This window comes from Prionailurus bengalensis, chromosome B1 (assembly GCF_016509475.1).
Source record: "Prionailurus bengalensis isolate Pbe53 chromosome B1, Fcat_Pben_1.1_paternal_pri, whole genome shotgun sequence".
Lineage (NCBI taxonomy): Eukaryota > Metazoa > Chordata > Mammalia > Carnivora > Felidae > Prionailurus > Prionailurus bengalensis.
The window spans coordinates 62,384,821-62,412,791 of NC_057344.1; the positions used below are offsets into that span (position 1 = coordinate 62,384,821).

A 27,971-nucleotide genomic window follows, 5' to 3' on the forward strand; every position below is an offset into this window, starting at 1 on the left:
AAATGACAGACTTCAAATAAGAAAGCATACGAACAAATAGAAGAAACAGACTTTGAAACACAGATTAGGTCAGAACTAATCACCACATTTGCTGCTTTCCTTTTGCCATTCACAAATCAGGATTCATTCACTCCTCCAACAAATATTCAGTGGTTATTCTATTTTAGGCACTCTTCTCACTGCTTGCTATGCAATCTTTTTTTTTTTCTTTCCAAGATTTTATTTAACTTTAAGTTAGTTAACATATACTGCGGTACTGGTTTCAGGAGAAGAACCCAGTGATTCATCACTTATATATGTAACACCCAGGTCTCATCCCAACAAGTGCCTTCCTTAATACCCATCACCCATTTAGGCCTCCCCCTTACACCTCCCTCCAGCAACTTTCAGTTGGTTCTCTACAGTTAAGAGTCTTTTATGGTTTGCCTCCCTCTCTGTTTTTGCCTTATTTTATTTTTCCTTCCCTTCCCTAATGTTCATCTGTTTTGTTTCTTACATTTCACATATGAGGGAAATCATATGGTATTTGTCTTTCTCTGACTTATTTTGCTTAGTATAGTATACTCTAGTTCCATCCACATCATTGCAAATGGCAAGACTGTATTCTTTTGTATGGCTGAGTAATATTCTGGTGTGTGTGTGTGTGTGTGTGTGTATACCAATATATATATACATATATATATATATACCTACATATATATAAACGTATATATATATACAAGTGTGTGTGTATATATACATATATGTGTGTGTGTGGGTGTGTGTGTGTATACCACATCTTTAGCCATTCACAGTTGACGGACATTTGGGTTCTTTTCATAATTTACCTATTGTTAGTAGTGCTGCTATAAACATTGGGGCAGGTGTGCCTCTTCAAATCAGTATTTTTGTATCTTTTGGATAAATACCTAGTAATGTAATTGCTGAGTCGAAGGGTAGTTCTATTTTTAAGTTTCTGAGGAACCTCCACACTGTTCTCCAGAGTGGCTGCACCAGCTTGCATTTCTACCAACAGCATAAGGGGGTTCCCCTCTAATGCATCTTCACCAACATCTGTTGTTTCCCGTGTTGTTAATTTTAGCCATTCTGACAGGTCTGAGGTGGTCTCATTGTGGTTCTGACTTATATTTCTCTGATGATGAGTGATGTTGAACATTTTTCCATGTGTCTCTTAGCCATTTGCATGTCTTGCAAAGAATCGGTACCATTTATAATTGCACTAAAAACGAAAAGACACCTAGAAATAACCTAACCAAAGAGGTAAAAGATCTGTATTCCGAAAACTATAGAACACTCATGAAAGAAATTGAAGAAGACACAAAGAAATGGAAAAATATTCCATGCTCATGGACTGGAAGAACAAATTATGTTAAAATGTCTATGCTACCCCAAGTAATCTACACATTCAATGTAATCCCTATCAAAACAACACCAGCATTCTTCACAGAGCTAGAACAAAGAATTCTAAAATTTGTATGGAACCAGAAAAGACCCCGAATAGCCAAAGCAATCCTGAGAAAGAGAAACAAAGCTGGAGGCATCACAATTCCAGACTTCAAGCTGTATTACAAAGCCTGTATACAGTATAGTACTGTACAAAAACAGACACATAAATCAATGGAACCAAAGAGAGGAGCCAAAAATGAACCCATAACTATATGGTATGCATCCTTCAGCAAAATGACAAAGAGCCTTACCCTCCTGGACCTTACACGTTACTGGTGGGTAGAGAGCAAAGGGATAACAAACAGGATAAATAATTAAATCATAAAATATTAGTGACTAATAAATTCTATGGAAAAATATTCAGTGAAACAAGAAGTGTGAGAAGTAGCATATGCAGGGGAGGGCAGAGGGAGAGGAAGAGGGGGAGAATCTTAAGCAGGCTCCATACCCAGAGCGGAACCCAATGAGGGGGCTCGATGCTGATGCAGGAGGACTCAATCTCACATTGTGAGATCATGGCCTGCACCAAAATCAAGAGTCAGATGCTTAACCAAGTGAGCCACCCAGGTGCCCCTACTCCTTTCAAAATCAGAGTTCTCTATAAATATGAGAACATTTCCAGATGCCTAAGGCTTTTTCTTCAGTCAAAGGGACACATAAATAAATATCCCCAACTCTCCAAGTGTAGAGTCGGTATCGATAAAAGAATAAATAACAACACGGAACTAGTGACTAACTGTAGGGAAAAGAACCAAAGGTGTCAGAAAGCCAACCTCTCCTCACCTGCTTGAGCAGCACAGAAAGAACTGCTCCTGACCCACGAATCATTTTGGAAGAGAAGAAAAAGAATGAATTAGAAGAAGAAAAGAAGTGAGAACACACAACAAAGAAAGAAGCTGCTTTTCAAAAGTCAATTAAGAAAAACAAAATTGCTTCATATCATAAGCCATACTGAGTAAAAATAAGAAGGTTAATTAGAATTGGTTTTCAATCACTACTTTGAGTAGATAACTGCTTTTCAAAATTACTATTTTAACAAGGAAGAAAACAAGATAGACACTACTGAAAAAGAAGCCAAAACATTTGTACTCCTACAGTGATTCAAAAGAAATAGGATAATGGATATTTCCCTGCACATAAAACTTACTCTGTCCTTGCAACAGATATATAACAGATCCTTCTAAATTTTAATTTAAAGTACCTGCATATTCAGGTTACTTAGTCAACAAGTAGAGGTTTAAATATTTTATACGATAGACAAAGTGCAAATACTTCATGGGTGAAATGCATCAAAACGGCCGATTTTAGGATTAATTCTACTTGTATCTATTTATGAATTACGTATTACTTATTAAATATCACGCACTTGGTGTTAAGGCTAACAAAACAGAAACATATACTGTATTCTTACAGAGTAAACGCCACAGCTGTTCAACTGCTTACAAAATAAAAGTTGCCTTATATATATGATATTTATGATATTATCCCTGTATAACGACACTTCTAAATATCTTATCAATGATCTCAATGCTCTTTGTTTACATATTTTTCCAGTTTAACTGCCTTAATCCTGATTGCAATGTGAGCATAATGACTCTCCTCTATTGGTGTTAATTATAATTATGCCTCTTCAACTACATCTACACAACAGTAATGAGGGTGAGCACAAATGAAAGTTTGAGTTCTCTTATTTATGTCACTTGTGTAACATTTTCTCCAGCTATATCAATTACTTCATAAATACACAGAACAGACAGACAGAAATAAATATGATTGAAACTAAAGGGTTGATAAGTGTTATGTCAGTAAGCTCCACGAGGAAAAAGAACACCAAAGTCAAAGATTTATAAAAACAGAAAAAAAGAGGGGCGCCTGGATGGCTCAGTTGGTTAAGCGACTGACTTCGGCTCAGGTTATGATCTCACAGTTCGTGGGTTTGAGCCCCTTGTCGGGCAGTGCTGACAGCTCAGAGCCTGGGGCCTGCTTCGGATTCTGTGTCTCCCTCTCTCTCAGCCCCTTCCCTGCTCACACTCTGTCTCCCTCTCTTTCAAAAATAAATAAATGTTAAAAAAGAAAAGAAAAGGAAAAGTAGTTTCTTCTTGAATTACATCACAGACACAGTTCATATCTGGAACCTGAATGCAATGTCATGCACAATTACACATATAATAAATGTGGTTTGATAATGATGATGCTGATTTATTACAGACTTTAAGATAATCAGAGCATAAACCATATTCCAATGGGGCAAGGTTATCATAATGTAAACAGACCTAATATGTACACATAGGATACAACGAATGTGACAGTAAGCTCTGAACAGTTTTTGGAAAACTGTGTTTAAATGATATTGGAAGTAGATCCAAACACACACAAAAGGAAGAATGACTACCAAGACCAGCCAGAAGGGGTTAATGTTACGTTTCATTACTACGTGGGCGCTCATGCCTGTCCTGGCATGTTAGAGAGGAAGCATGTAAAAGCCGAGTGACGTTTATTTAGCAAGAACCCAAATCAATTAAATGTAACCTACAGTAGTCAGCCTCTCATTCCAAAACTGCAAACTCACGCAGAGCTTTGTGCTCAGTGCATGTGAGTGAGCTCTGACACTGAAGGAAAAGCCAGCCTCAAAAGAAGGGATCGTGCCCAGGCTTAGGACCCATTTGCACACTTTTCCTTCATTTTATAATCAACTTTCCAAATAAATATTGCAAAAACATCTACCTAGTTATTTGTAAAAATCTCTGAAAACTCCAAAACTTCCCGATAATAGTTTCAATAAAAGCTCTCCCATGTCCCTGAAAAAGTGAAAATGGATTGAAAAATTCTCTGCTTGATTCAACAATCCCATTTCTGCATATATACCTAAAAAAAACTGAAAGCAGGGTCTCAAAGAGATGTTTACACATTCATGGTTATACCAGCATTATTCACAATAATCAAAGGTCATAATAATCCAGATGTCCATCAACGGATGAATGAATGCACAAAATGTCAAATATATATACAATGGAATGTTATTTAGCCTTACAAAGGCATGAAATCGTTTCATGTGCTGCAACAGGGATGAACTTTGACACTGGGTGAAATAAGCCAGTCACAAAAAGGCAAGAAGTGAATGAGTCCACTTACATGAGGTACCTAGAGTAGTCAAATTCATAGTGACAGAAAGTAGGAAAGTTGTTGCCAAAAGTCGGGGGGGAGGAGAGAAAGGGGGTTGTTTTCTGAGCACAGAGTTTCTGTTTTGCAAGGTGAAAAGAGTTTTGGAGACTGGTTGTACAACAATATGAATGTACTTAACACTAATGAACTGCACACTTTAAAAATGGTTAAGGTAGGACCACCTGGGTGGCTCAGTCAGTTAAGTGTCCAACTCTTGGTTTCGGCTTCGGTCATTATCTCATGGTTCGTGAGTTCAAGCTCTGTGCTGACAGTGTGGAGCCTGCTTGGGGTTCTCTCTGTCTCTCTCTCTGACCCTCCCCTGCTAACTCTCTCTCTCTCTCTCTCTCTCTCTCTCTCTCACTCTCTCTCAAAATAAATAAATAAACTTAAAAAAATGGTTAAGATAGTAAATTTTATGTTATATTTATTTTACCATACTAAGGAAAACAAGTCTCTCCTATGACTGTTAGACTGTAGTTCTAAAACATAATTAATGTAATCCACTACATAAGTGATTAAACTTTTAAAAATAATATAATTTAAAATCTTATACACAGGGAACGATGCTAAAGTCATTACTTTTTGCTTTGCAGGAAAAAATTTTTAAGAAAAACATGACTAAAAAACAATGTAGATTAGCATTTACCGTTAAACTAATTCAGGAGAAGTTCATTGTCTGTGTGGATTCCCCATAAGTACACTACTAAATTTGATTTTCTTTTGTTAAAAACATAAAAATAAAAATGAATTAATTTTAATAATGGGAAAAAAATCCAGTAAAGTTTGAGACATAATGCTATCAACAAAATGAATTTTGAATAAAAGAAAAGACAGGCTTAACAATAGATCATTATTTTGCTACTATAATATTTCATATTTCACTACTTAATATTATTTTACTATTACTATTAAATATTTAATATTAATACTAGATCATCACAGGTCAAAAACAGAGAAAATATATATATGTCCAACCGTGTGAAAATGAAAATCATGACTCTGCATTAGTTCTATTTTCATGTGACTTGGGTTTTTTAATGCTGCCACTTGGATTTTTTTTTCCTTCATTACACAAGTATTTTAACTCTTTAATTTTTTTTTTTTTCAACGTTTATTTATTTTTGGGACAGAGAGAGACAGAGCATGAACGGGGAAGGGGCAGAGAGAGAGGGAGACACAGAATCGGAAACAGGCTCCAGGCTCTGAGCTGTCAGCACAGAGCCCGACGCGGGGCTCGAACTCACGGACCGTGAGATCGTGACCTGGCTGAAGTCGGACGCTTAACCGACTGCGCCACCCAGGCGCCCCTTAACTCTTTAATTTAATAAATATTTACTGAAAACCTACTATTGCCTGGAAATATACACTTGACAGTGGATAAATGGTGGAGAATAAAACAGACATGTCTCTGAATGACAAACACGTGTTGATTAAACAACACAAGTGCACAAATGAAGATAGTCATAAAGGGAAAGAATTAATACTATGAGAGAATATAGATGCCTCTCTCTGCTACCAGGATGTGGGCTCAAGAGTGCACAGGCTGTGGAACTGATTTCAGTCATAGTGCTACCAATTATGAATTGTGTGACTTTGAGCAGGTTATTGGAAATGAACACAAGCTAATCTTTCAGAGTAGAACTAAAGCCTCAACCATAAATCTGAAGAGCTACTTAATTCTCTTTGAAGTCATTAATCAAGATATATTCTTAGCCAAATAGTACAATGTGAACAGAAAAATGTTAACTAATTAAGATCTCTTTGTCTTGGCTTCCTAGGTCATTTAAAAGACTACTTAACTTAACCAATATAAATTATTTAGAAGAATGAAAGGATTACTTTTAGTTGGGCAAGCCACAAAGTATCAAGATAAGAACTTTTGTGTATAGTTTACAGCTTGCAGTAGTGATGGGTAAGACTATTAAACATTTGCGATTTTCATAAGGGAAGTATAACCAAATCAGCGTGTCTTGAAAGGTTGACAAGTACCTCAAACTTAATCCTACTTAAATTAATGATGTGGGATTTCAATGTAAACATAAGTAAGCTCTGGGTTTATTTCACTTCTTTTCTGCTTTATTGACGTTTCTTTGAAGTTGTTACTATAAACATTTCCAGTCTCCCAAACTTTTTCTCTTCTGTATTTCTGCACACTGAAAGTGCTCCAGTTAAATAGCAGTATAGAGATTTCTTTGCAAATAACTCCAAAATGATGTCCGACATGATAAACAGTCATGTACAAACCCACTTCCGTATCGCCCTTACGAAGCAATGCACCAGTAACTACTAGAGAGGAAAAAGCTTCCCAAATATAATTACAGAAGTATCAGGACTCTATTGGCCTCCAGATAGTATCCTTTCTTGCTCAAAGATAACTGAAATTCATTAATAAAACACTTGTTCATATTTTCGTTCTGTACCTACATTAAAATCTAAGTAGCATTAGGAGAGGTAAAATCATGACATAAATTCATAGAAAGGTATAAATAATAGATAACTAGTAAGTTCTTTACTGTAGACTTCAACAAAATGATGGGCAAATTTATCTTAAAGGCCCTTTTACCTGAAAGGGGAGAGTGTACCATAGAGAATAAAACAGTTATATAAATAGAAACAGTTTTTGAAAAAAGGCAAAGACTGATAAAAAACTGTTTTGTCAGATAAAACCACAAAACACTATGAAGTGGTGAGGGCTGTTTTTTTTTTTTTAGTTATACATCTTCAATATAAAATGTATAAGCTGAAGATTGAAAATATATTACATAAATAAAAATAAATTGACATGAACAGATACAAATTAACTAAATGAAACAAATCACCTAATAACCACCAGAACAAATTAAAAACATAACCAGTTGATTCTCAGTTTTCATGGTAGTTAGTTATATAAAGTTGCTAAAAACACTGAATTAGTGAATACTGATTTATTGTTCCTGGAAAACTACAAAATTAGGTTCTTGTGAGCTTCTAGTCACAAAATTTTTGTCAACCAATCAATACACAGCCTTGTTTTATGTGTGTTTCTGGTGAAAGACACCTTAATATATTGCCAATTCATGAATACAACTCACAGGCAACTGCATTATAACGCATGCCTGAACAATGTTTATATAACACATACATTTCTCCATAAGGCACATCATAGCTGGGAATGTGCATGTCAGATGACTCAAATATTTTGCAACTCTGTGCATGTCCATGAGTGACCCAGAAAGAACCATGAGTATTAATTTGGGGGTTACAAATTAACTTTAGTTAGTAGGAAAATTTGAAAATATAGAATCTGTAAAAAAATGAATATTGACTATACCTGGATTTTGATGCTGGTTTAGTACTGACTTATATGATACTAAGTTAATGGCATAAGTTCACTTGCCATATCTAAAAGATTTAGATGATATATTAGAACATCTCTAAATTCCTTGTCACTTCTCAATTTCTTAGAACCTAGGATCTAGTCTAAATTGAGCTATATGGCATATCAGGTCCACATAATCCAAATTTTTCTTATCTACCTATCTAAACTTGTTTCCCTCTATATAGAAACATTAGTATCTTTGATAAAGGAAGAATATATTAATTTCCACCCACCAATAATCATGCATTCACACACTCCCTTACCTATAATCCACCCATTCTTTCATCTCTCCCATTATCATGTATTAATCACACATCTGGTGGTGCTGGAGATATGGTAATTGACAAGACAGATTAAGATCCCTACCCTTTGGTGATCATACTTTAGTGAGAGAGACAGTAACCATGTAAACAAACAGACCCATAACACAAATTCCAGTAGTTATAAGTCCAATGAACTGAAATAAAACAGAAGACTGGTTTATAGACAATTGTAGGCAAAAAAAAAAAAAAATATATATATATATATATACATATATATACATATATATGTGCATATATATATAGAGAGAGAGAAAGAGAGAGGGAGAAAAAGAGAGAGAGAGAGAGAGAGAGAGAGAGAGAATGGTGTCTCTGTCTTCATGGCAGAAACACCAGGGGAGTCCAGGCATCACCCATGAGCCCAGAGACTCTCTCGCCTCCACGTGCAGGCTGTGTAATACGTTTCTTTGGTACTTACCTCTACGCCTTTGCATGTGCCATTTAATTTCCCAGACATATTTCCTTTTATCGTGAAAAAATCGTCTTCTCTTATGTTATCATGAGATTGTGTTATATGCTCCTGATAATTTTGCATTGCTGGAAAACTTAATTCTTGAAATTATTTGACTCGTATTTGAATTTTGATATTTAGAGTTACTAAGCAAGGACTTTTTAAGTAAGTGATGATAAAGCAGAGATCCAAATGAAATGAGAGGAATAAAAGCATGGATTTAGAGGTGTTAAGAGCATCAGAGATAAGAAGACCAAAGGGGCTGGCTCAGAGAGAGTAAGAGGAACTTGGGACCAATCATGAGTTGCCTTGGGCTATGATCCTTCAGTCTGGGTTCTATTTTAGGTGTAACGGAAAACTCCTGAAAGAATTTAAGCCTAGCGTTATGACCTAACTCACACTGTAAAAGTATCACTCTGGTTGTTGTGTGGAGATCAGGATACGTGGGGCAAGAGTAGAGACGTGAGGCTCTCACTAAGCTCCAAGAGAAGGAGTAGCGGTGAGAACCGAGTAGCTGCCAGAAAGTGGGATAAAGTGGTCATGTATGGGACATTGTTGAAGACAAAGCAAATGAAATATGCTAATCGATTGTCCTTGGGGTTTAAGGGAAATATTGGAATCAGGGGTATTCCTTGAGTAAATAGTGACATACTGAAATAGTAAATACGAAAATAGGGAAGACTGAAGAAGAGTGGGTTAGTGAGCGGCACAAGACAATCAAAGGTTTGGTTTTGGTCATTTAAAGATGAGAGACCTATCTGACATTTAAATATGTCCAGTATATTAAAGAGGAGGAAGAAATATAAGGATGGACAGAAACCTAGACATAATAGATAAAATGTACTGTCAGCCAAACTATGACAGGACTTTTCCCCAATCCCAAATCTCAGTAACAATTTATTCACTCACTCAATCAATAAGTATTCCTTAAGCAAATACTCTGTGTCAGCTATGGTTCTAAGTGACTGAGATGTAAATCTTTCCAGTCATTACACTATCCTATTGTTGAAGAATATCACTGTAACTATATTGGCCTTAAAAAAATAAATAAATAATGACTGCAAACCAGCTAAGCCTCCTGTATCTCAGAAATTGTATCTCAGTTTTGGGGTGCATGGAATTTAGTTTTATATGCCTCCACTGAAAACACTTCTGTAATAAAATTGCATAAAACATTCAATTATATATTAAAAGAGAGCTCATCTCTTAATTATCTGCAACATCACAAAAATACAAATAAAGCAGTCTTAGGTAGATAATTTTTCACTGAACTGGCTATTTTGGTCTAAATAGGAGGTGAATCTTATGCAGTCCTAGTTTACTGTTAACAATAAGGTGGTCTATTTGAATAATTGTTGCCATATTACTGACCCATGAAAATAAGAAAATTCCAGGCACCTGGGTGCCTCAGTTGGTTAAGCGTCCAACTTCAGCTCAGGTCATGATCTCATGGTTCGTGGGTTCGAGCTCTGCATTAGCCTCTGTGCTGAGAGCTCTGGAGCCTGGAGCCTGCTTTGGACTCTGTGTCTCCCTCTCTCTCTGCCCCTCCCCCACTCACACTCTGTCTCTGTCTCCCTCTCTCTCTGAAAAATAAACACTGAAATTTTTTTTTTAATATCAAAATTCAAATACGAGTCAAATAATTTCAAGAATTAAGTTTTCCAGCAATGCAAAATTATCAGGAGCATATAATACAATCTCATGATCGCATAAGAGAAGACGAGTTTTTCACGATAAAAGGAAATATGTCTGGGAAATTAAATGGCACATACAAAGGGGTAGAGGTAAGTACCAAAGAAACGTATTACACAGCCTGCACGTGGAGGCGAGAGAGTCTCTGGGCTCATGGGTGACGCCTGGACTCCCCTGGTGTTTCTGCCACGGAGACAGAGACACCACTACACTCACTGCACTCAGTGGCAAGGATACTCTGGCAGAGGATGGGGTTCTCTTCAGCCTTCTGACTGCTTGGACAGAGAATCAGCCTTCTAATCAGTGAAGAAATAATCTCCAATTATGGCATCTAGATCTCCGACCCCTGTCTGCCCCTACTCACACCACCTCATTATTCCTTCCCACTTCACCTTGGGGTCTCAATTTCCAGGCCGACTCTTTGATATAAAATACCATGGAGTTCTTGACAAATGTCCCCATCTGCTGGCTTCGAATCTGAAATAAGTTCCGCCAGCCCCACCAAAATGACTCATCAGCCAGCTGGGTAGTTTGGAGCCCAGACTTTGCTCCAGAATCCTGACTAACCTTTGGTTTATTGTTCCCTCATCTCAGAACGCAATGTTGGTGCTGATCTCCTCCCCGATATACATTTTTGATGAAATCAAAGGCGAAAAACACTCAAATCTCTATTTCTGATAGGAAGTTTTCTGCCTAATGGTAAAAAGGTGAAGAAGGGATTTTCTCCATAACAACAACAATAAAAAACGAGGGTCTACCTTTTAACCTCTTAGTTTACAAGAGAAGTAAAAGTTCTATTATTTAATGGATTCTTCAAGCAGTCTTGGGAAGGAAGCCTGTGCATTTGTCAAAAGAAACTGTGGTCAGCACTTCAAACATTCTAATTCAAATGGCACAGTTAACGTAAACTCACTTTAATCTTCTTGAAAATGTCTGCAACAAGAGGAAAGAAGGAAAGAAAAAAAAAACACCTCTTTCACTCTTGATGTTACATTTTATAGGCAATCCTTTGCTTCTCTGCTGATTGAAAAGTGGATTCTCTGGTTCTCTGCTCATTTAATGAGGATCCCCTTAAATGGCACTGTCATTTATGGAGGATATGTTCCGTGAAGGTTGCCCAAAAGACTTTACCTCAAAGGCCTGAAAGGTCAATCCGACATAGTAGTCTTCTGACACTGTTATTTTCCACACACATTCCTTCATCGGTCTGTAGTCATCAGGATAATTAGGAGACTGAATCTGTCCCTCGTTTTTACGTATCTCACCTCCACAGATTGCTGAGGGCAAAAATAATCAAATAAATAAACCCAGAAGTGCCATTCCGTTTTCATTTTCTTCTGAGATAACATTTTAGTTCAGTGCCTGTGGCTGAGTACATAAAGACCAGGTTATAAAAATCAAAGTTGGCTGGTTGTACTGTTGTAAATATTTAGATGGCAAAAACGTAGTCAGTTAACTATAAATATTAGATAACAGCAGGGGACTATAGGATTTTTTTGGTCACTATTTATTTACATCTTTGTAAAAGACAGCATTTTTTTTTTAACTTTTAAAAACCTTTGGAGATTTTGTAAATATATTCTATGTGACAGAATATTCTATCATATTCTGTATGATTCCCTGAACTGGTTCTTACAGTCTTTTGACCTTTAGGTAAAATAGTTGATCAAGAGAGACGCTCCACAGAACTCTCTGGGCCTCTGGCAGTAGGCTAGCATCATGTGCTCAACATCTGTGGCCTCATCCAAATAACCCTCTTCACTGCCATACAGTTAATCTCTAAAACAAAATGCTTCTGTTTATTCAAAAGTTTAAGGGAAGCAGAAATTTTCTGTCTTCTAAATTACCTAAACTCGTGTGCTAGCAGAGGCAGGAGCAAGAAAGGTCTCTTCAGCCCCCAACCTGGCAAGAAAAGGGCTGCTTTTAAAGCCTGGACGCACAATGCCAGTTTATTGTTTTAGAGAAGTATAGGACAAAGCATCTAGTAAATTCTCCCTTGAATGCCGACTCTCCCACTTAGACAAAGCATGCCCTAGAAATGTGTACAATTGCTTTCTGTGCAGTTTCCTGTGACAGAGAATTTCAGCAGTATAGGGACCAACTAGACACAAATCTAGTACAAAGGAAAAATCATAATTTCTTCATGACATTTTAATACTATCATGGAAAGAAATGGAAATTTAAGAGCTCTTGTGCCATTTTCCCGTCACATACCCCTGCATACATTTATATGCTACTCTATCACTGGTATCAAAAAACAGGTTCTTCTTGCAATTTAAATGGACTGAGTATTTTTCTTAAAATCAGTCTTGTGGCTATTATAACCCAGATTTAGAAAACTTCACAATTAAAATATGGTTACAATATCATTCTAATGACATTGAGAGAAAAGACATCTCTGCTAAGAGATCTAAGGGGAAGTAATCTCTAAAACTTAATGTGACTTGCCTTCATAGACAGCTGCAAAGCCTTTTCCCACCCAGTTACTGCTGCTACGAAACTCAATCCACATTCTGCTGTCTGTAGAGGTAAGAACTTCAGGCAACTTGTCCCCACAGAATCTACCTAAAAGAAATAAAAGAATAAAGAGAGACTCCTAAATATGACTCTATATTCTAGTTGCTTTCCACTCTAGCTACAAATTATATATATATATATATATATATGTATATATATAATTATATGTACATATGTATGTACACATGTATATACACATTATATATAGCCTGACTTGGTTCCTATACTCTATCCTGAGTAACTAGGGCTAGAAGTATGCTTAATATTTACTTAATAAAGGTATACAAATAAAATAATCTCTTCAAATCTATTTATAAAATACAGGAACATACCATCCTCAGATTGGCTGGCTGATGTCAGTATCATGGTCTCCAGAATTAAGAAACAGCTAGTGCAAAAGACATATTTGTAAAAGGACAGACAATACATTAAGGTCGGGACTATTCTTTCATGGAGAACAGAAAAAGGTACAAATGATCTGAGATCAGAGTGGTCACTGTAGAGTATAGTAACTTGGTTAACGATGTGTCTCAGCCCGAAGTGGAGTTCTTGGTCTAGTTCGGCTCAATGACGACCCATCGGGGAGACCCACATACTGCTTCAAGGATCTTACACTACTGGACATATTCCATCTCATAAATAAAGTTATAATCTGTAGTGCAGTAGGCAGGTTGGCAAACAGGACCTGAAGACCTGGGTGTGAGTTGTGATTATTTTCTAATTGTGTATCCACAGCGGAGTATAATACCAAATGAATATTATAATACCTGTCATTCCTTTTTTCTTCCCTCAACCTTATGCAAGTATTTATTGGCTCGCTGTATGTCTGCTACTGTGCTTTAAATTTCCATATGAGGACAAAATGGTTGAATACAGCAATCCACACGAAATAATTTTACAAACAATACATTGTCACCCATTTTTGTGTGCCCCTGGCAGGGATGTCATACATAAGTTTAGTAAATGAAAAATGGTAGTCAACTTAAATTCATACTAAGAAACAACTGATGAAGAAGCGTCTTCCTAAATGGCAAAGTAAATTAGGGATATGCAAAAGAGAGTAGTGTTTCTTAAACTGTAATGTGCATAAGAAATGCCAGCGAGTATGGAAAGATACAGTCTCTAATTCAGAAAGAATGGAGTAGAACCTGAATATCTACATTTCTAGCAAGTGATTCTGATGTTGCCAATCTGATGGCTATACTTTAAGGATCAGATCTTGGGGGAAAGAGTGGGAAAAACTTTCCACAGAAAACCACGATCAGGTTGAACCAGTCTGGTGAGCCACTATATACTGAAGCATATCCTGAAGCATACTATATACTTATAGCATCCTAAAAAAGAAGTGTGCTTCAATACTTAGCTTTAGATTTGGTTCTTCAATATGAATTTAATGAAATGTGCTCTTATGAACACACGTACACACATAACTGCTTCACCTAGACTAAGAAACTAAGTGTTCAAGACAATGTGTTCCTCAATCTAACTTATCAAACTAGTTCAACTCTTTATTTTTTCCTTATTTTTAAACACTTCTAGAATCTCTTGGACTTATTAAGGCTTTTAACACACTTTTGACTACAACAGCGTCCATTCAGCAGGTTTTAGATGTTAAGAAAAAAGATCTGTATGGCACATAAACACAACTGAACAGAGCTACTCCTAAAAATAAAGGCATAGTTGCCATTTCAAAAAATGTATATAAAGAGAGAGTAGATACACGCTCACAACAGCACTCACCTTTAAGTAAAACAGAGGGCAACAGTAAAGTGCCTCATGCAAGTTAATGGTGTGGTCTGTGGTTAAACTTTGGCAGTCGACTTTTGTAAGCACCAAATATGAGCTACAATTTATGATACAAAGTACAAATGGCTCTTCTCAGCCACAAAAAACTCTCTGAGAAGCAAAACTGTGACGCCTAGAGGAAGGGCTAACATGCGTGGCATAAGAAATCAGCCACCAAACATGTAGCTAACAGCTCACATTCTACTGCCTTAGCAAACAAAACAAAACACTTATAAGCACACTCACATAATCGATCTGGTTGCTGCATTAAAACAATAATGCTCAAATTAAAAATATATAGGCGAAAGCTATTCTAAATCGTTATACTCAGATCCAAGTATTTCCTCATAATGTAAGCTACTTTAAAATCAATCTACTTATTTGTATTTTTGCTGAAGTTGAAAAGAGTACAATAGAAATTAAAATGTGCACCCCATACATTGTTAACTCTAAGATAACTCTTGAGTGAATCTACTCTGGGGGGCACCTGGGTGGCTCAGTTGATTAAGCATCTGATTTTGTCTCAGGTCACAAACTCACGGTTCGTGAGTTTAAGCCCCATGTTGGGCTCTGTGCTGACAGTTCAGAGACTGGACCCTGCCTGAGGATTCTGTGTCTCCCTCTCTCTCTACCCCTCCCCAGCTCGCACCCTTTCTCTTTCAGAAATAAGTAAAAATTAAAAAAATTAAAACAAAACGAAACAATCTACTTTGGGCAGGACAGACTATATGTGTGGCCACATAGAGGGTAAATACTGTCTTACCAAGGAGGGGCGATTTCCTCCAGCAGCCATCTCTTACTTCAATATAGTCATACCAGCACAAACTGCTCTTGTATAGGTCCATCGTGGTAAAATTTAAAACGATCTGCAAATTGGAGCAAAACGACACAAAGACGAAAACGATTGTTACCGCACAGGCTAATTTGATTGCTGGAGATTAGGAATCCGGGACTACAAAGAAAACAGATTCATAGCTAATTCTTTTTTTTTTCTTTTTTCTGTTAGTATACCCTTAATATAGTTTCTTGACAAATGCCCCAAAGAAAGAAAATATTTTCTCATTCTCATTGATGTCTGACAATATAGAACCACCATGTCAACAGTTAAACTAAACATTTTAGCAATCAAAGCCAAGTTTCTGTAGAAGTAGTTTAGACAATATTGAAACAAACAGAAATCTTTATTCAAATAGTTTGTTTTGAATGTTTTAAGATAAATATGACTTAAACCATGAGAAATTCTGATTTTGCCATGAACGTCTTCTTTTTAATAATTTATTTCAAAGACGACCAGTCAGACATCTATAATTATGTTAAAAATTACCACCATGTGCTATGTTCCAAGAACATAATATCATTGTGTATGTTGAAATGTTTTAAATACAGCTCTAAAATTTGAATTTGTCCATGTAAGTATAATCAAAGACAGATGTCATTATGCTTCTCTAGATCCAAGAATATATATTCAAAGACCTTTTAAGTTAGAAGATCTTGCACATGACCCCTCATTTTGTACTTTGTTTTGAAGTGATGCTGCTTTTTGTGGAGATGATTCAGATAACTCAAGAACAACTCTAGGAGGGATAACTTTCTTACTGCTTTATAACAAGAGTTTGTTTTTCAAATAATTAACTCTTCTTGATTACACTAAAAGTAGAGCCAAACTAACATGAGAAATGTACCTACCTGAAGTAAAATTCACTTGGAAAATAGTTTTGTTATTCCCAAAAACTCATTCTAAACTCTATTCTGCTTAAAGTATCTAAGATACTTGAGGTGTGCAGTAAACCTGTTTTTTACTCCAGAACTGAAATGGACTTTGGCCCAAAGTGACCAATTATGAGTATTTAAATAAATGCTTCTAATCTAAAACTATAGCTTGTGATAACATTGAAAGAATCCTCTGGTGACAATATAAAAATCTGAATGTAAGGGTACTCTCGAGCTCAAGAAATGAGTAAAATATATAAATAAGCAATCAATGCTAAGTCCATATTCCAGAAAAGTACCGCCATTTTTGTGTAAGGAAACATATACTTCTCCCCTTTCTTGAATATAATACTTAACATAAGTTAACATAAGTAACTTAACATAACACTTAACATAAGAAAGAAACTATGGCAAATCAATCCTTTTTTAAAGATTTTTAAAATACCTTTTTATAGTTTATTTATTTTGAGAGAGAGAGAGAGAGAGAGAGAGAGAGAGAGAGAGAGAGAGACTCCCAGACAGGCTTCAACTGTCAGCATGAAGCCTGAAGTGGGGCTCAAACTCATGAACCAGGAGATCATGACCTGAGCCGAAGTCGGACACTTAACTGACTGAGCCACCCAGGCGCCCCTATGTCAGATCAATCCTAAACTAACTTATTTCTTCCAAGAATTGAAGATATAGCATAATAATAAATATTTCTCATGGCATCTTATATTTCAGCAACACAATGATCAATAAAACTGTACGCCAACATTGATGATACTTGCCCATATACTCATTTTATAGAGATAGAAACTAAGAATCTACCTATAATGAAAGTCTGTACTTTATAATGGCATTAACATCTCACCATTAAATTCGACCTTTTTTGGTTTCCTTGAACATGTACTTTCTTAATTCCAAGAGATGAAAGTAGAGGCACACTGTTCTGTTTTTTAATGTAATACAGTAAATGTAGCACAACTTGGTTTTATTTAATTGTTCATTTATTTCTATCTTATTTATAGTTTCTCTTTTTCTCCTTTTTCTTTTCCTTCACCTAATTTTATCATTCAAAATATTCTCAAAACTGTTACAAAAATTTCCAAAATATCCAAGGACACAGGACTGATCATATTTTTCTTTCTTTTTCGGTACTCCTCAACATTCGATTACCAAAATACATAGTTTCGAACCATTTTTTTCTGAGGTTCCCAATACATTTCGACTCCATCTCTGAATACCAATGCAACATTAGGTTATTCTTACGACATAATTGAGAAGTAATTTCTGGTTTTTCTCCTTAATTTTGTATTTACTTTAAGCCTGCTACAAATGCAAAACACTACCACTGCCTGATATTAGGTTTCATTCTACATTTGTGTTTTCTCTACAGCAACCACCAGGGATTCGAATCTGTAGGATCATATAAGAACTCAGTTATTATAGTAAAAATGGCAAAACTAGAATTTAGACACAAACAGTAGACCCTAAGGCTCATTTTATGGTTTCCTTCTTGGATCTAAAGGTGGATTTTATAATGGTGTGCAAATAGTATCACTTCCTCTTCTAGGAGGGAAAGAAATCAGCTAAATTGGAAGTATGTATATGGTCAAATTGTATTCAAAATTGAAACAATGTGGTTGGATTGCTAACAAGTAGTTAATATTTGAAGTTCGGAACACACACACACACACACACACACACACACACACACAGTTGGAAGGGGATAACTCTAAACAGAAAAGTTTCCTATCTTGTTTTTAATCTTCTATTTTAAATGCCAAGCACTGTGGAGGAACAAAAATGGCCGATTTTAATATAAAACACAGAGTCCTTTAGAAGCAGAAAATGCAATAAAGATAGGTTTTCTAAAATCAAATCTTAGGGCTCTGACCTAGAAGTAAAATGCTGGCCTTTGACTAAGGTTGCTAGCAGAATCCATACTTGAACTGCAAATCAAAAGCACTTGGAAAATATCTGGTTGTCTTACATTATATTATTTTATGAAATATGTTGCACCTTTTTTAAAGAACGATGAAGGAAAAACTACCTAGCACAATTATATAAATGTTTATTTCTTACTGTAAGTATCAATTTAGCAGTATCAATTTAAATTTAGTCATGGCTCCCCTGGAACATGAGATTGAAGGAGATACAAGGAATAATTTTAAGATCTCCTGTGATCTGTTATGAGTCTTAGTTGCTAAGTTAAATTGATACAATTGCTGTGGAGTTTGCTTATTAATACTTTGTACAGAGTACAGAGTCTTGAAGAAAGGCAGATCAACAGACAAGGGACTGGATGCCTGCGTATCTCCAGAGAAAAAAATAATCAAAAAACTACTGTCAGCATAATGAAGACATTACTGACTACCTACACTAATTCCATGAGCACCACAGAAGGACTAATTAGAATAATGTTTATACCTTACAGTGCTGAGGATGAGGAAGACACAAATCTTATCAATTAGACTGATATCATTAAATGGCTTTTTAGAAAAAAAATATTAGAATCAAAAGCAGTAAAATAAAATAGATTTCTGGGTTCCAGCCAGAAGGAGCTTGGAAAAACCTAATTATCTCTAGCGGGACTATAGGTTTCTTCTCAGGAATAAGACTAAGGGGTGAGAAGATCAGTAAACTATCCTCCATGGGTCAAATCCAGCCTTCAGTCAGTTTTTGTAAAAGTTTGTTGGACCCATTCCTTTACACATCGTCTGTGATTGCTTTTGCAATATGATAGAATTTAACATTTGAAACAAACTGTATGAACTGAAAAGCCAAAGATATTTACTGTATATCCTTTCCAGAAAAATTTCCAAACTCATGGAATAATTGATCATTACGCTTTTGTTCAGCCCTGAATTGTATCATGCCAAAGGGAAAAAATTTACATCTTTTTTTCTGCAACTGAAAGCTATTTATGACTGGGCATCAGAGAGCATGGGTTCAGGTTCTAGCTTCTTGGTTTGCTAGTTTACTTAAACTTTCTTAGTTTGAATATATTTTCTTACCATAAAAGCCCTGGAGGCCACAATATCAAGCTGGTCTCAGCAGAGTTAAATCAGAAGGATTTAATTGGATAATGTTAGCAAACCACTAAGGTAATCTGAAAGCATTGTTAAGATTCTCATGTATTAATATTTTCATGGTAAATATAAATCCTCATAATATAAATCCTGAAGATAGTTATCAAATAAATAAAACCACTGACCCAATTTACTTAATCCAACTGTGCTGGGAAACATAAAAATATCAGCTTAATTATAAGGTTTCACAGGAAAATCAACACATTAAAGTAAGGGATTCTTACTTTAAAATCTAAAGAATAGACAGGAGAACCTGGGGCCTTGGCTCAAGTCCCTGCTTTACAACAAACTAGTTGTATGCATCAGGTAGATCCCTAATTCCATCAGGGATTTATTATATGACAGGTAAAAAACAGGCATTGGATTATGACATAGAGTAATTTCTCTACTTAAAATTATATGATAACACCTGGATTTTGACATTTTGATGTGTCATTACCAACTACTCAGAGGAACATTTTTCACACCTCCTCTTCCTTAATTCCTACTCCACTCCATACTTAATCAATTCCAATTTGCACAATTCCCCTAATGTTCTCCCTCCATTTTCACTGACCTCGTTCTCCATACCTCTTTGCATTAACTGAAATAATTTCAAAAGCCGTGTTTGGTTTTCAGGTTCACTGGTCTCTAATTCACCCTACCTGTATGGCCACTTTAATCCTTTCAAAGTTGGGTACCAGTGGGTTCACATTCAACTCAACATAAATTTCTAAACCTGGACATCACGACTCTAGGGTCATAACCCACCACTGCAGCCTCATCTTTCACTACCTCAAACACAGAATCTGCATCCCACCCATCCCTGACTTCTTGCCGTTGTGCCCTGGAAAAAGCACCCCCAATTCCAGCACTCCTTTATTCAGGGTGTACGTAATTCCTCCCAGGACACCACTCTCACTTTCCCTGTTTCTGGAATCCCTTTATACCTTTCAAAGTCAGTATCAAAAGTCTAGATCTCTCAAGAAGATCTGAGCTCTCCTATCTCAGCATTTCCACTTTGCTTGCTTCTTATTTGTGGTGTTGTATGATTAAAAAAAGACTTGATTTATTTAATTATTCTCATGTATTATTTTTCATTATCTTATTTTTGATTTGTGTACTCAACACCACTTTTCCAGAAACACAAAACAAAACAAATCACTTACGTTTTCTTCAGAAAAATATAAAGTGTAAGTTTAATTTCTTTTACTTAAAAATGATTTCATTATTATTTATTTAAAAAAATTTTTGCCCAACTTATTTGAAAAATAATCTTTATAAACAAATATATGACAAGTCTTTTTTTGCCCTCAAACACAGTTCTGGTCTTTTTAGTTTCTTCTATTGATTCAGAAGCCTGTTTTGACATTACCACAGAGGATGAATTACCAAAGCTCCATAATGTTTTTCTATCATCTTACAGTGCAATCCACTTTTCTTCATTTTTTTCTAACTTGCCTTGGTTATTCCAACCCTTAATATTTAAATTTTTTTTTAACGTTTATTTATTTTTGAGACAGAGACAGAGCACGAATGGGGGAGGGACAGAGAGAGAGGGAGACACAGAATCGGAAACAGGCTCCAGGCTCTGAGCCATCAGCCCAGAGCCCGACGCGGGGCTCGAACTCCCGGACCGCGAGATCGTGACCTGGCTGAAGTCGGACGCTTAACCGACTGTGCCACCCAGGCGCCCCAACCCTTAATATTTTATAAATAACCTCTGAAATAATTGGGTATACGTATAAAACAAAAATCTATTGGAAATTTACTGCAATTACATTAAAGCTATACATTAATTTGGCCTACTTAAAAATTTTTAAACATTTAAAAAAAAAGGGTGGTTCAGTCAGTTAAGTGTCCGACTCTTGATCTCAGTTCAGGCCTTGAGTTTAAGCCCCACATTGGGCTCTGCGCTGGACATGAAGCCTACTTAAAAATAAATATATAAGGGCACCTGGGTGGCTCAGCCATGATCTGGTGCTCAGGTCATGATCTGGCAGTTTGTGAGTTCAAGTCCCAGCTGTTCAAACTGTGCTGACAGCTCAGAGCCTAAAGCCTGCTTTAGATTGTGTGTGTGTGTGTCTCTCTCTCTCTGCCCATCCCCTGCTCACGCTCTGTCTCTCTCAAAAATAAATAAATATTTTTAAAAACTAATAGATTAAATAAGTAAATATTAAAAAAAAACACCTATATATTTATTTGGGAAAAACTGACAATTTTAATATATCCTGACATATGATACATATCTCAACATCCTGCTACATGACAAGCTAGTTTTTTTAGTCCCACATTAAAGTCTTCAGTTTTTAAACTCTGTTCCATTTTAACATATTTGTTTTACCTGATCAACTTAAGTGTGTTTTTTTAGTTGATTCTTCTGAATTTGTAAAAAGATAAAATATATTCTCTATAACTAAAGAAAAATTTAATGATTAGCTCTGCCAATTGCAAATTGTGTGGTGTCAAGGGGGTTACTCAATCCTTTCTTAAGTTCAACTTCTTCATGTATAAAATAGAGATAATTACAATACTAAACCCGATAGGGCATGAGAAGTTTAACACGGTGCCTGGCATAGTAAATACTCAATAAATATTAGTTTCTTATATTTACTAAATTGAAAACATTCCTGCTATGCTTAATTCATCACGTTGTCATTCAAAATACATATTGAACTCTAGTGTTGCCAGCATTTATGAAATTTTTAGCCAGCTTTTTCTTTCCATTTTGATACAATTATTTGACAAAATAATAGATTTTATAATACTGAACTATCCTCATAATACTGAGCCAAAACATTTGCAATCTTGTAAATTATGCGGCTTGATTTCATTTGATTAAATTTATACAACATTCATGTTTTTATATTCATATGTAGGGCGCTTGACAATTTTTTCATATGTGTTGTGTATGCTTATCAGATTTTTACTAGTTTAGTAACATAAATGGAGAGATTACACATTGTTATACAATGCATTTAAAATGCATTTTATTACATGGGAGAAATCTTGAGATTTTAGAATTTGAAAAAACTGCCATGAGAAATCATCTGCAAACAGCGTAATTTTATAATAATTTCTGTAAACTTATTTTATATGGTTATAATTTATTCAATTTTTAGGTGTCATTAAATCACTTTTGGTATCTTCAATTTCCAGGATCCTACATTAAGAAATATTTCAAATGAAAATATTCCTGCCGGGGTGCCTGGATGGTTCCATCAGTTAAGCATCTGACTCTTGGTTTCAGCTCAGGTTATGTTCTCACGGTTCATGGGATCAAACCCTGTGTCGGGTTCTGCAGTGCAGAGCTTGTTTGGGATTCTCTCTCTCTCCCTTTCTTTCTACCTGTCACTTGCTTGCATTCGTGTGCACTCTCTCTCTCAAAATAAATAAACAAACATTAAAAAAAGAAAGTATTTCTGCAAGTTTTGATATGTCGCAAAGTTAAACGTATAGCCAATTATATACAGTGAAACTACATTATCATGAATTCAAGTAAAAAAAATATTTCACATTTGCAAACAGAAAAAAATACTTCCCAAAAATGCTAATAAAAAAAATAATCTAAAGTATAAACCATAGGCAGGACAAAAATGAGATTTAATGGAAGTCAGAAATGCAAGAAGAAATAATGAATAAAAGTATTTGATAAATCTTCAAATGCTATTGAGAATGAATACTCATGTACAAGAGAATGAAGTCACCTTTAACTTAAGCCATATGCAAAAATTAATTCAACAATGAATTAAAGACCTAAATGCAAAACCCAAAACTAGAAGAAAGCATAGAGGAAAAGCTTCATGATTCAATGATTTCTTGGATATGGCACAAAAGCACAAGCAAAAAAAGCAGGAAGAGTTAAGCGGTGCTATGTCAAACTAAAAGGCTTTTTTGCAAAACAAATAATCAACACGTTACAAAGGCAACTACAGAAAAGAAGAAAATATTTGCAAATCATATATCTCATAAAGGGTTAATAGTCGGAATATATAAAGAAATCCTAAACTCCACAAGAAAAAATAAAAGAATCCTTTTATTTACAGCTAAATAATAAATTTAGATGTAAATTTAAAAAAATAATAAAGTTAATTAAAAAAAGAAAAGAAAACCCTGCAATGAGATATTACCTCTGACCGAAAAGGATGGTGACTTCCAAAAAAAAAAACAAACAAAAAACAAACAAACAAACAAACAAACAAAAACAGAAAACACTACATACTGGTGAAGATGTGGAGAAATTGGAACCTTTCTACATTGTTGGTGGGATTGTAGAATGATCCGACCACTGTGGGAAACAATATGGAAATTCTTCAAAAAATGAAAAACAGAACTACCAAATTATCCAACAATTCCACTTCTGGGAATATATCCACAAGAATGGAAAGGACTGTCGTGAAGAGATATCTGCATACTCATGTTCATGGTCGCACCATTGACAATAGCCAAAAGATGGAACCAACTCAAATGTCTATCAATGGATGAACGGATAAACACATGCGGTCTATACATATACTGGAATATTATTCAGCCTTAAAAAGAAAGAAAATCCTGTCACAAGCTAAAACATAGTTAAACTCTGAGACCATTATGCTAGATGAAATAAGCCAGTCACAAGAAGACAAATACTGTAAGCTTCCACTTATGTGAGGTATGTAAAGTAATCAACCTCACAGAAACAAACAGAATGGTGTTTGCCAGGAGTTGAGGGGTGGGGAAAATGGGCTTGGTTAAAAGGTACAGAGTTTTAGTTTTGCAAAATGGAAATGCTCTGGAAATCACCGTCATCACAATGTGAATGTACTTAACACTACTGAACTGTACACTTAAAGATAGTTAAGGCAGCAAGTTTTCCACGTGTTTTTACCAGAATAAAAAAAATTGGTAAACATCTGTGCATAGTTTCACAAATGTTAAGTGCAAAAAAACAATAAATCTCATTTATGTCAGGATGAAACAAACTGGAAGAAAAATACAAAAATAACAGCATCTAAAAATGAAGATAATGAGAATTGTAATCTTTTTTTAGGATATTTTTATGGTTTGGGAGAAGGATAAAAATACTAATTAAATATGACTCCATTAAAAAGACTGCTAGAGCGGTGCCTGGGTGGCTCAGTCAGTTAAGCCTCTGACTTCGGCTCAGGTGATGATCTCACAGTTCGTGGGTTTGAGCCCGGTGTAGGGCTCAGTGCTTACAGCTCAGAGCCTGGAGCCTGCTTTGGATTCTCTGTCTCCCTCTCTCTCTGACCCTCCTCCACTAATGCTCTGTCTCTGTGTCTCAAAAATGAATAAACATTAAAAATATTTATAAAAAAAGACTGGTAGAGGGGCGCCTGGGTGGCGCAGTCGGTTAAGCATCCGACTTCAGCCAGGTCACGATCTCGCGGTCCGTGAGTTCGAGCCCCGCGTCGGGCTCTGGGCTGATGGCTCAGAGCCTGGAGCCTGTTTCCGATTCTGTGTCTCCCTCTCTCTCTGCCCCTCCCCCGTTCATGCTCTGCCTCTCTCTGTTCCAAAAATAAATAAATGTTGAAAAAAAAAATTAAAAAAAAAAAAAAGACTGGTAGAAAAAGCGTACCAAATATGAAAATACACACTTAAAACTTTCAAACCAATAGAGAGAAAATAAATGAAACCATAAATTCAATACATAAAAAGGCAAAAAGTAAAATAAAAAAAACAGAGTGGAGCATACAGAATGCAAAAAAGAAATAATAATATATCAGTAATCACAATAAACGTAACTGCAATAAACACTCTAGCTAAAGACAAAACTAGCCATCATGAATTAAATAAAAAATTAAACCAAACTATTTGCTTTCTAAAAGGGACACACGTAAGACACAAGATCATAGAATGACTGAATGTCTAAAGCAAGATGAATATATATCAGGCAAGAATATTAATCAAAAGAATGTGCATCCTTATTGATATCAGAAAAAAATAAGGGTATTGACCTAAATCATAACTAGAGATAAAGAAATTTAGTATATAATAACAGTTTGATTATCAAAAAGATGTTATATTCTAAACATAACATGTATATAAAATTTAATAATATAAAACAAAATATATTTTAAATAGTATTTATTTTAGAAAGTAAAGAGAAATTAGTAACTCCTTTGAATACTGACAAATATTAGCATACCTTTCTATTTGATAGATGAAGTAAAAAATAATCATTAGAGAATATAACACTTCACAATTAAAACACTAATGCATATATAGAGAACTTGGCATCCAATTACTGCACAAAACACATTTTAAAGAAATAATTATTCTTTATGAATATTGGCCACTTCCAAGGTCATCCTGCCAGCCTCAAAATATTTCAGGGACTGACACCTTACATACTATAATCTCTCATCAGAAGTGACTAGAGGGGAAATTAATAAGAAAAAGTTGATTGGAAAAACATGTGTTTACAAATAAGAAAATGTATGTTACCAAAAAATATGTTGGTTGAGAAGAAATAATAAGAGACAAAGAAGAAAATGAGAATTGAAAAATAGCAAAAACACAGTGTCAAGCTAGTGAAATTCAGATAAAGTAGCTTTTAGAAGGAAATCTATAGCCTTGAAGATTTGTATTGGAAAAGAAAAAAATTCTTGGAATTAGTGAGTTAAACTTCCAACTAAAGAAGTGAAAAGAATGGCGAATAAACCCAAATTTTGAAGTAAAGAAAACAATAAAAACATAGAATGAAAAATGAGTTGATATTGTTCATTGACCACTTAATTGAATTTATTTGCTCATCATCATACACATTAAGAAAAATAATTTTAAAAGATGATAAATGTGTTGATTTCTTCCTATTTGCAATATTTTGGAAAACACAGTTTTATTGGCACTCATACTGATAAGAAAAGTGAATTAATTCTAAATACTGATGGTATGGGTGCTGCAATTGGTTAGGAAGAACAATTTTTTTCCTGATACTATTTTGCTCTTATGAGTTGATTAATTTGATTAATCTTGTTCCAAAACTTTTTGTATTCTAGAATTTTATTTTCAAAATTATGTATAGTTTTAAACTTACTCTCATTTATCAGATATTATATTTTGCTTTTCAGCACCTTTTTAAGACTGACTTTCATAATATATTCTCATAACGTTTACTCAGAAATCTAAACAGAAATTGATCAACACCTGTAACTACATTATAACACAGAGTTTTCGTTCTTTTTTTTTAATTTTTTTTTTCTTAATGTTTTTATTTATTTTTGAGACAGAGAGAGACAGAGCATGAGCAGGAAAGGGACAGAGAGAGAGGGAGACACAGAATCAGAAGGAGGCTCCAGGCTCTGAGCCATCAGCACAGAGCCCGATGCAGGGCTCGAACTCAGACTGTGAGATCATGACTGAGCCGAAGTCAGACACTCAACCGACTGAGCCACCCAGGCGCCCCGAGTTTTAGTTCTTAAACGGAAAACAACTGTATGAAGAATTATGTATGCATTCCTGTATTCCAAATGAGCTGTAACTTTTTATGTTTAAAACTCTTCACATCGCACAAATGTTTCATTCAATTTTCATTTTGAGTTTTTGCAACACCCTGGACAGCTCCATACCAATGATCCTCTTAACATTCAATTATCAGGAATATCAAACTTTCTTTAACCTTAACTGAATTTTCACCAAAACTCTAAGTCTATTTGCATCATTCCAGATAAATCAGCCACAAGCAAATGATAGAAATTATTTAATAAGTATCAAAAATAAATATAAATATCAATACAATCTTGGTCTGGGAAGACTTTTAAGATTAGCATTCAAGACAGAATCCAGAAGTTAATAGATTTATTCATTTCCTTTCTGACTAATTTTTAAATGTATAACCAAACTAAATATAATAAGGGAAACTTTCTTCCTTTTCAATCCTTATTATGCCATGACTTCCAACAAAAATGTTGAAAAAGAAGTGGTGTGATAGAAATAAATACTTTCAGAATTTTCCCAAGAATAATGATATTTGCAGTAATTTTTGTCAATTTTCTTTCTGAGATTAATAAAGTATCCTATGCCTAGTTTGCTCAGGGTTTGTTGTTGTTAAATAAGCAATAGAGATTTCTTCTTGATTTAACCGAGAGACACATCTAATAGTGTTTGTGTATACACACGTACACGCATATACATTTACCTTTGGTTTGGTACAGAGGATTTTACATCCATATTCAACTGTGAGTTTGGATTATAATTTTCCTTTCTTATATTGTCCTTGTCAGGAATGCTATAAAGTTTTTGCTAGCCATATAAATAGCAGAATGGATCTTCCTTTTTATTCCCTGGAAGAGTTTATATAAGATTACACCTATTTGAATGTTGGCTAGAACTCACAATTATGCCATCTGAGACTGAATGTTCATTGCTGAAAAAGATCTAACAATTTAATTAAATAGGAATTCATTTTCTTTAGTGGTTATAGGAGTATTCAAGTTGTTTTTTTCTTCTTGAGTTAGAAGTCAACAGTATTTTGT

The 27,971-nt window shown here is 35.1% G+C and overlaps 1 protein-coding gene across 1 annotated transcript in view; it reads right to left on the reverse strand.

Moving 5' to 3' along the window:
• Positions 1-27,971, reverse strand: part of TLL1 (tolloid like 1) — a 214,081-nt gene that overhangs the window by 47,227 nt on the left and 138,883 nt on the right. The window contains exons 10-12 of the mRNA XM_043566011.1: positions 15,495-15,597; positions 12,878-12,994; positions 11,561-11,706 (exon numbers count right to left, since the gene is read on the reverse strand). Coding sequence (XP_043421946.1) covers positions 11,561-11,706; positions 12,878-12,994; positions 15,495-15,597 — 366 coding nt within the window. The remainder of the gene's footprint in view (positions 1-11,560; positions 11,707-12,877; positions 12,995-15,494; positions 15,598-27,971) is intronic.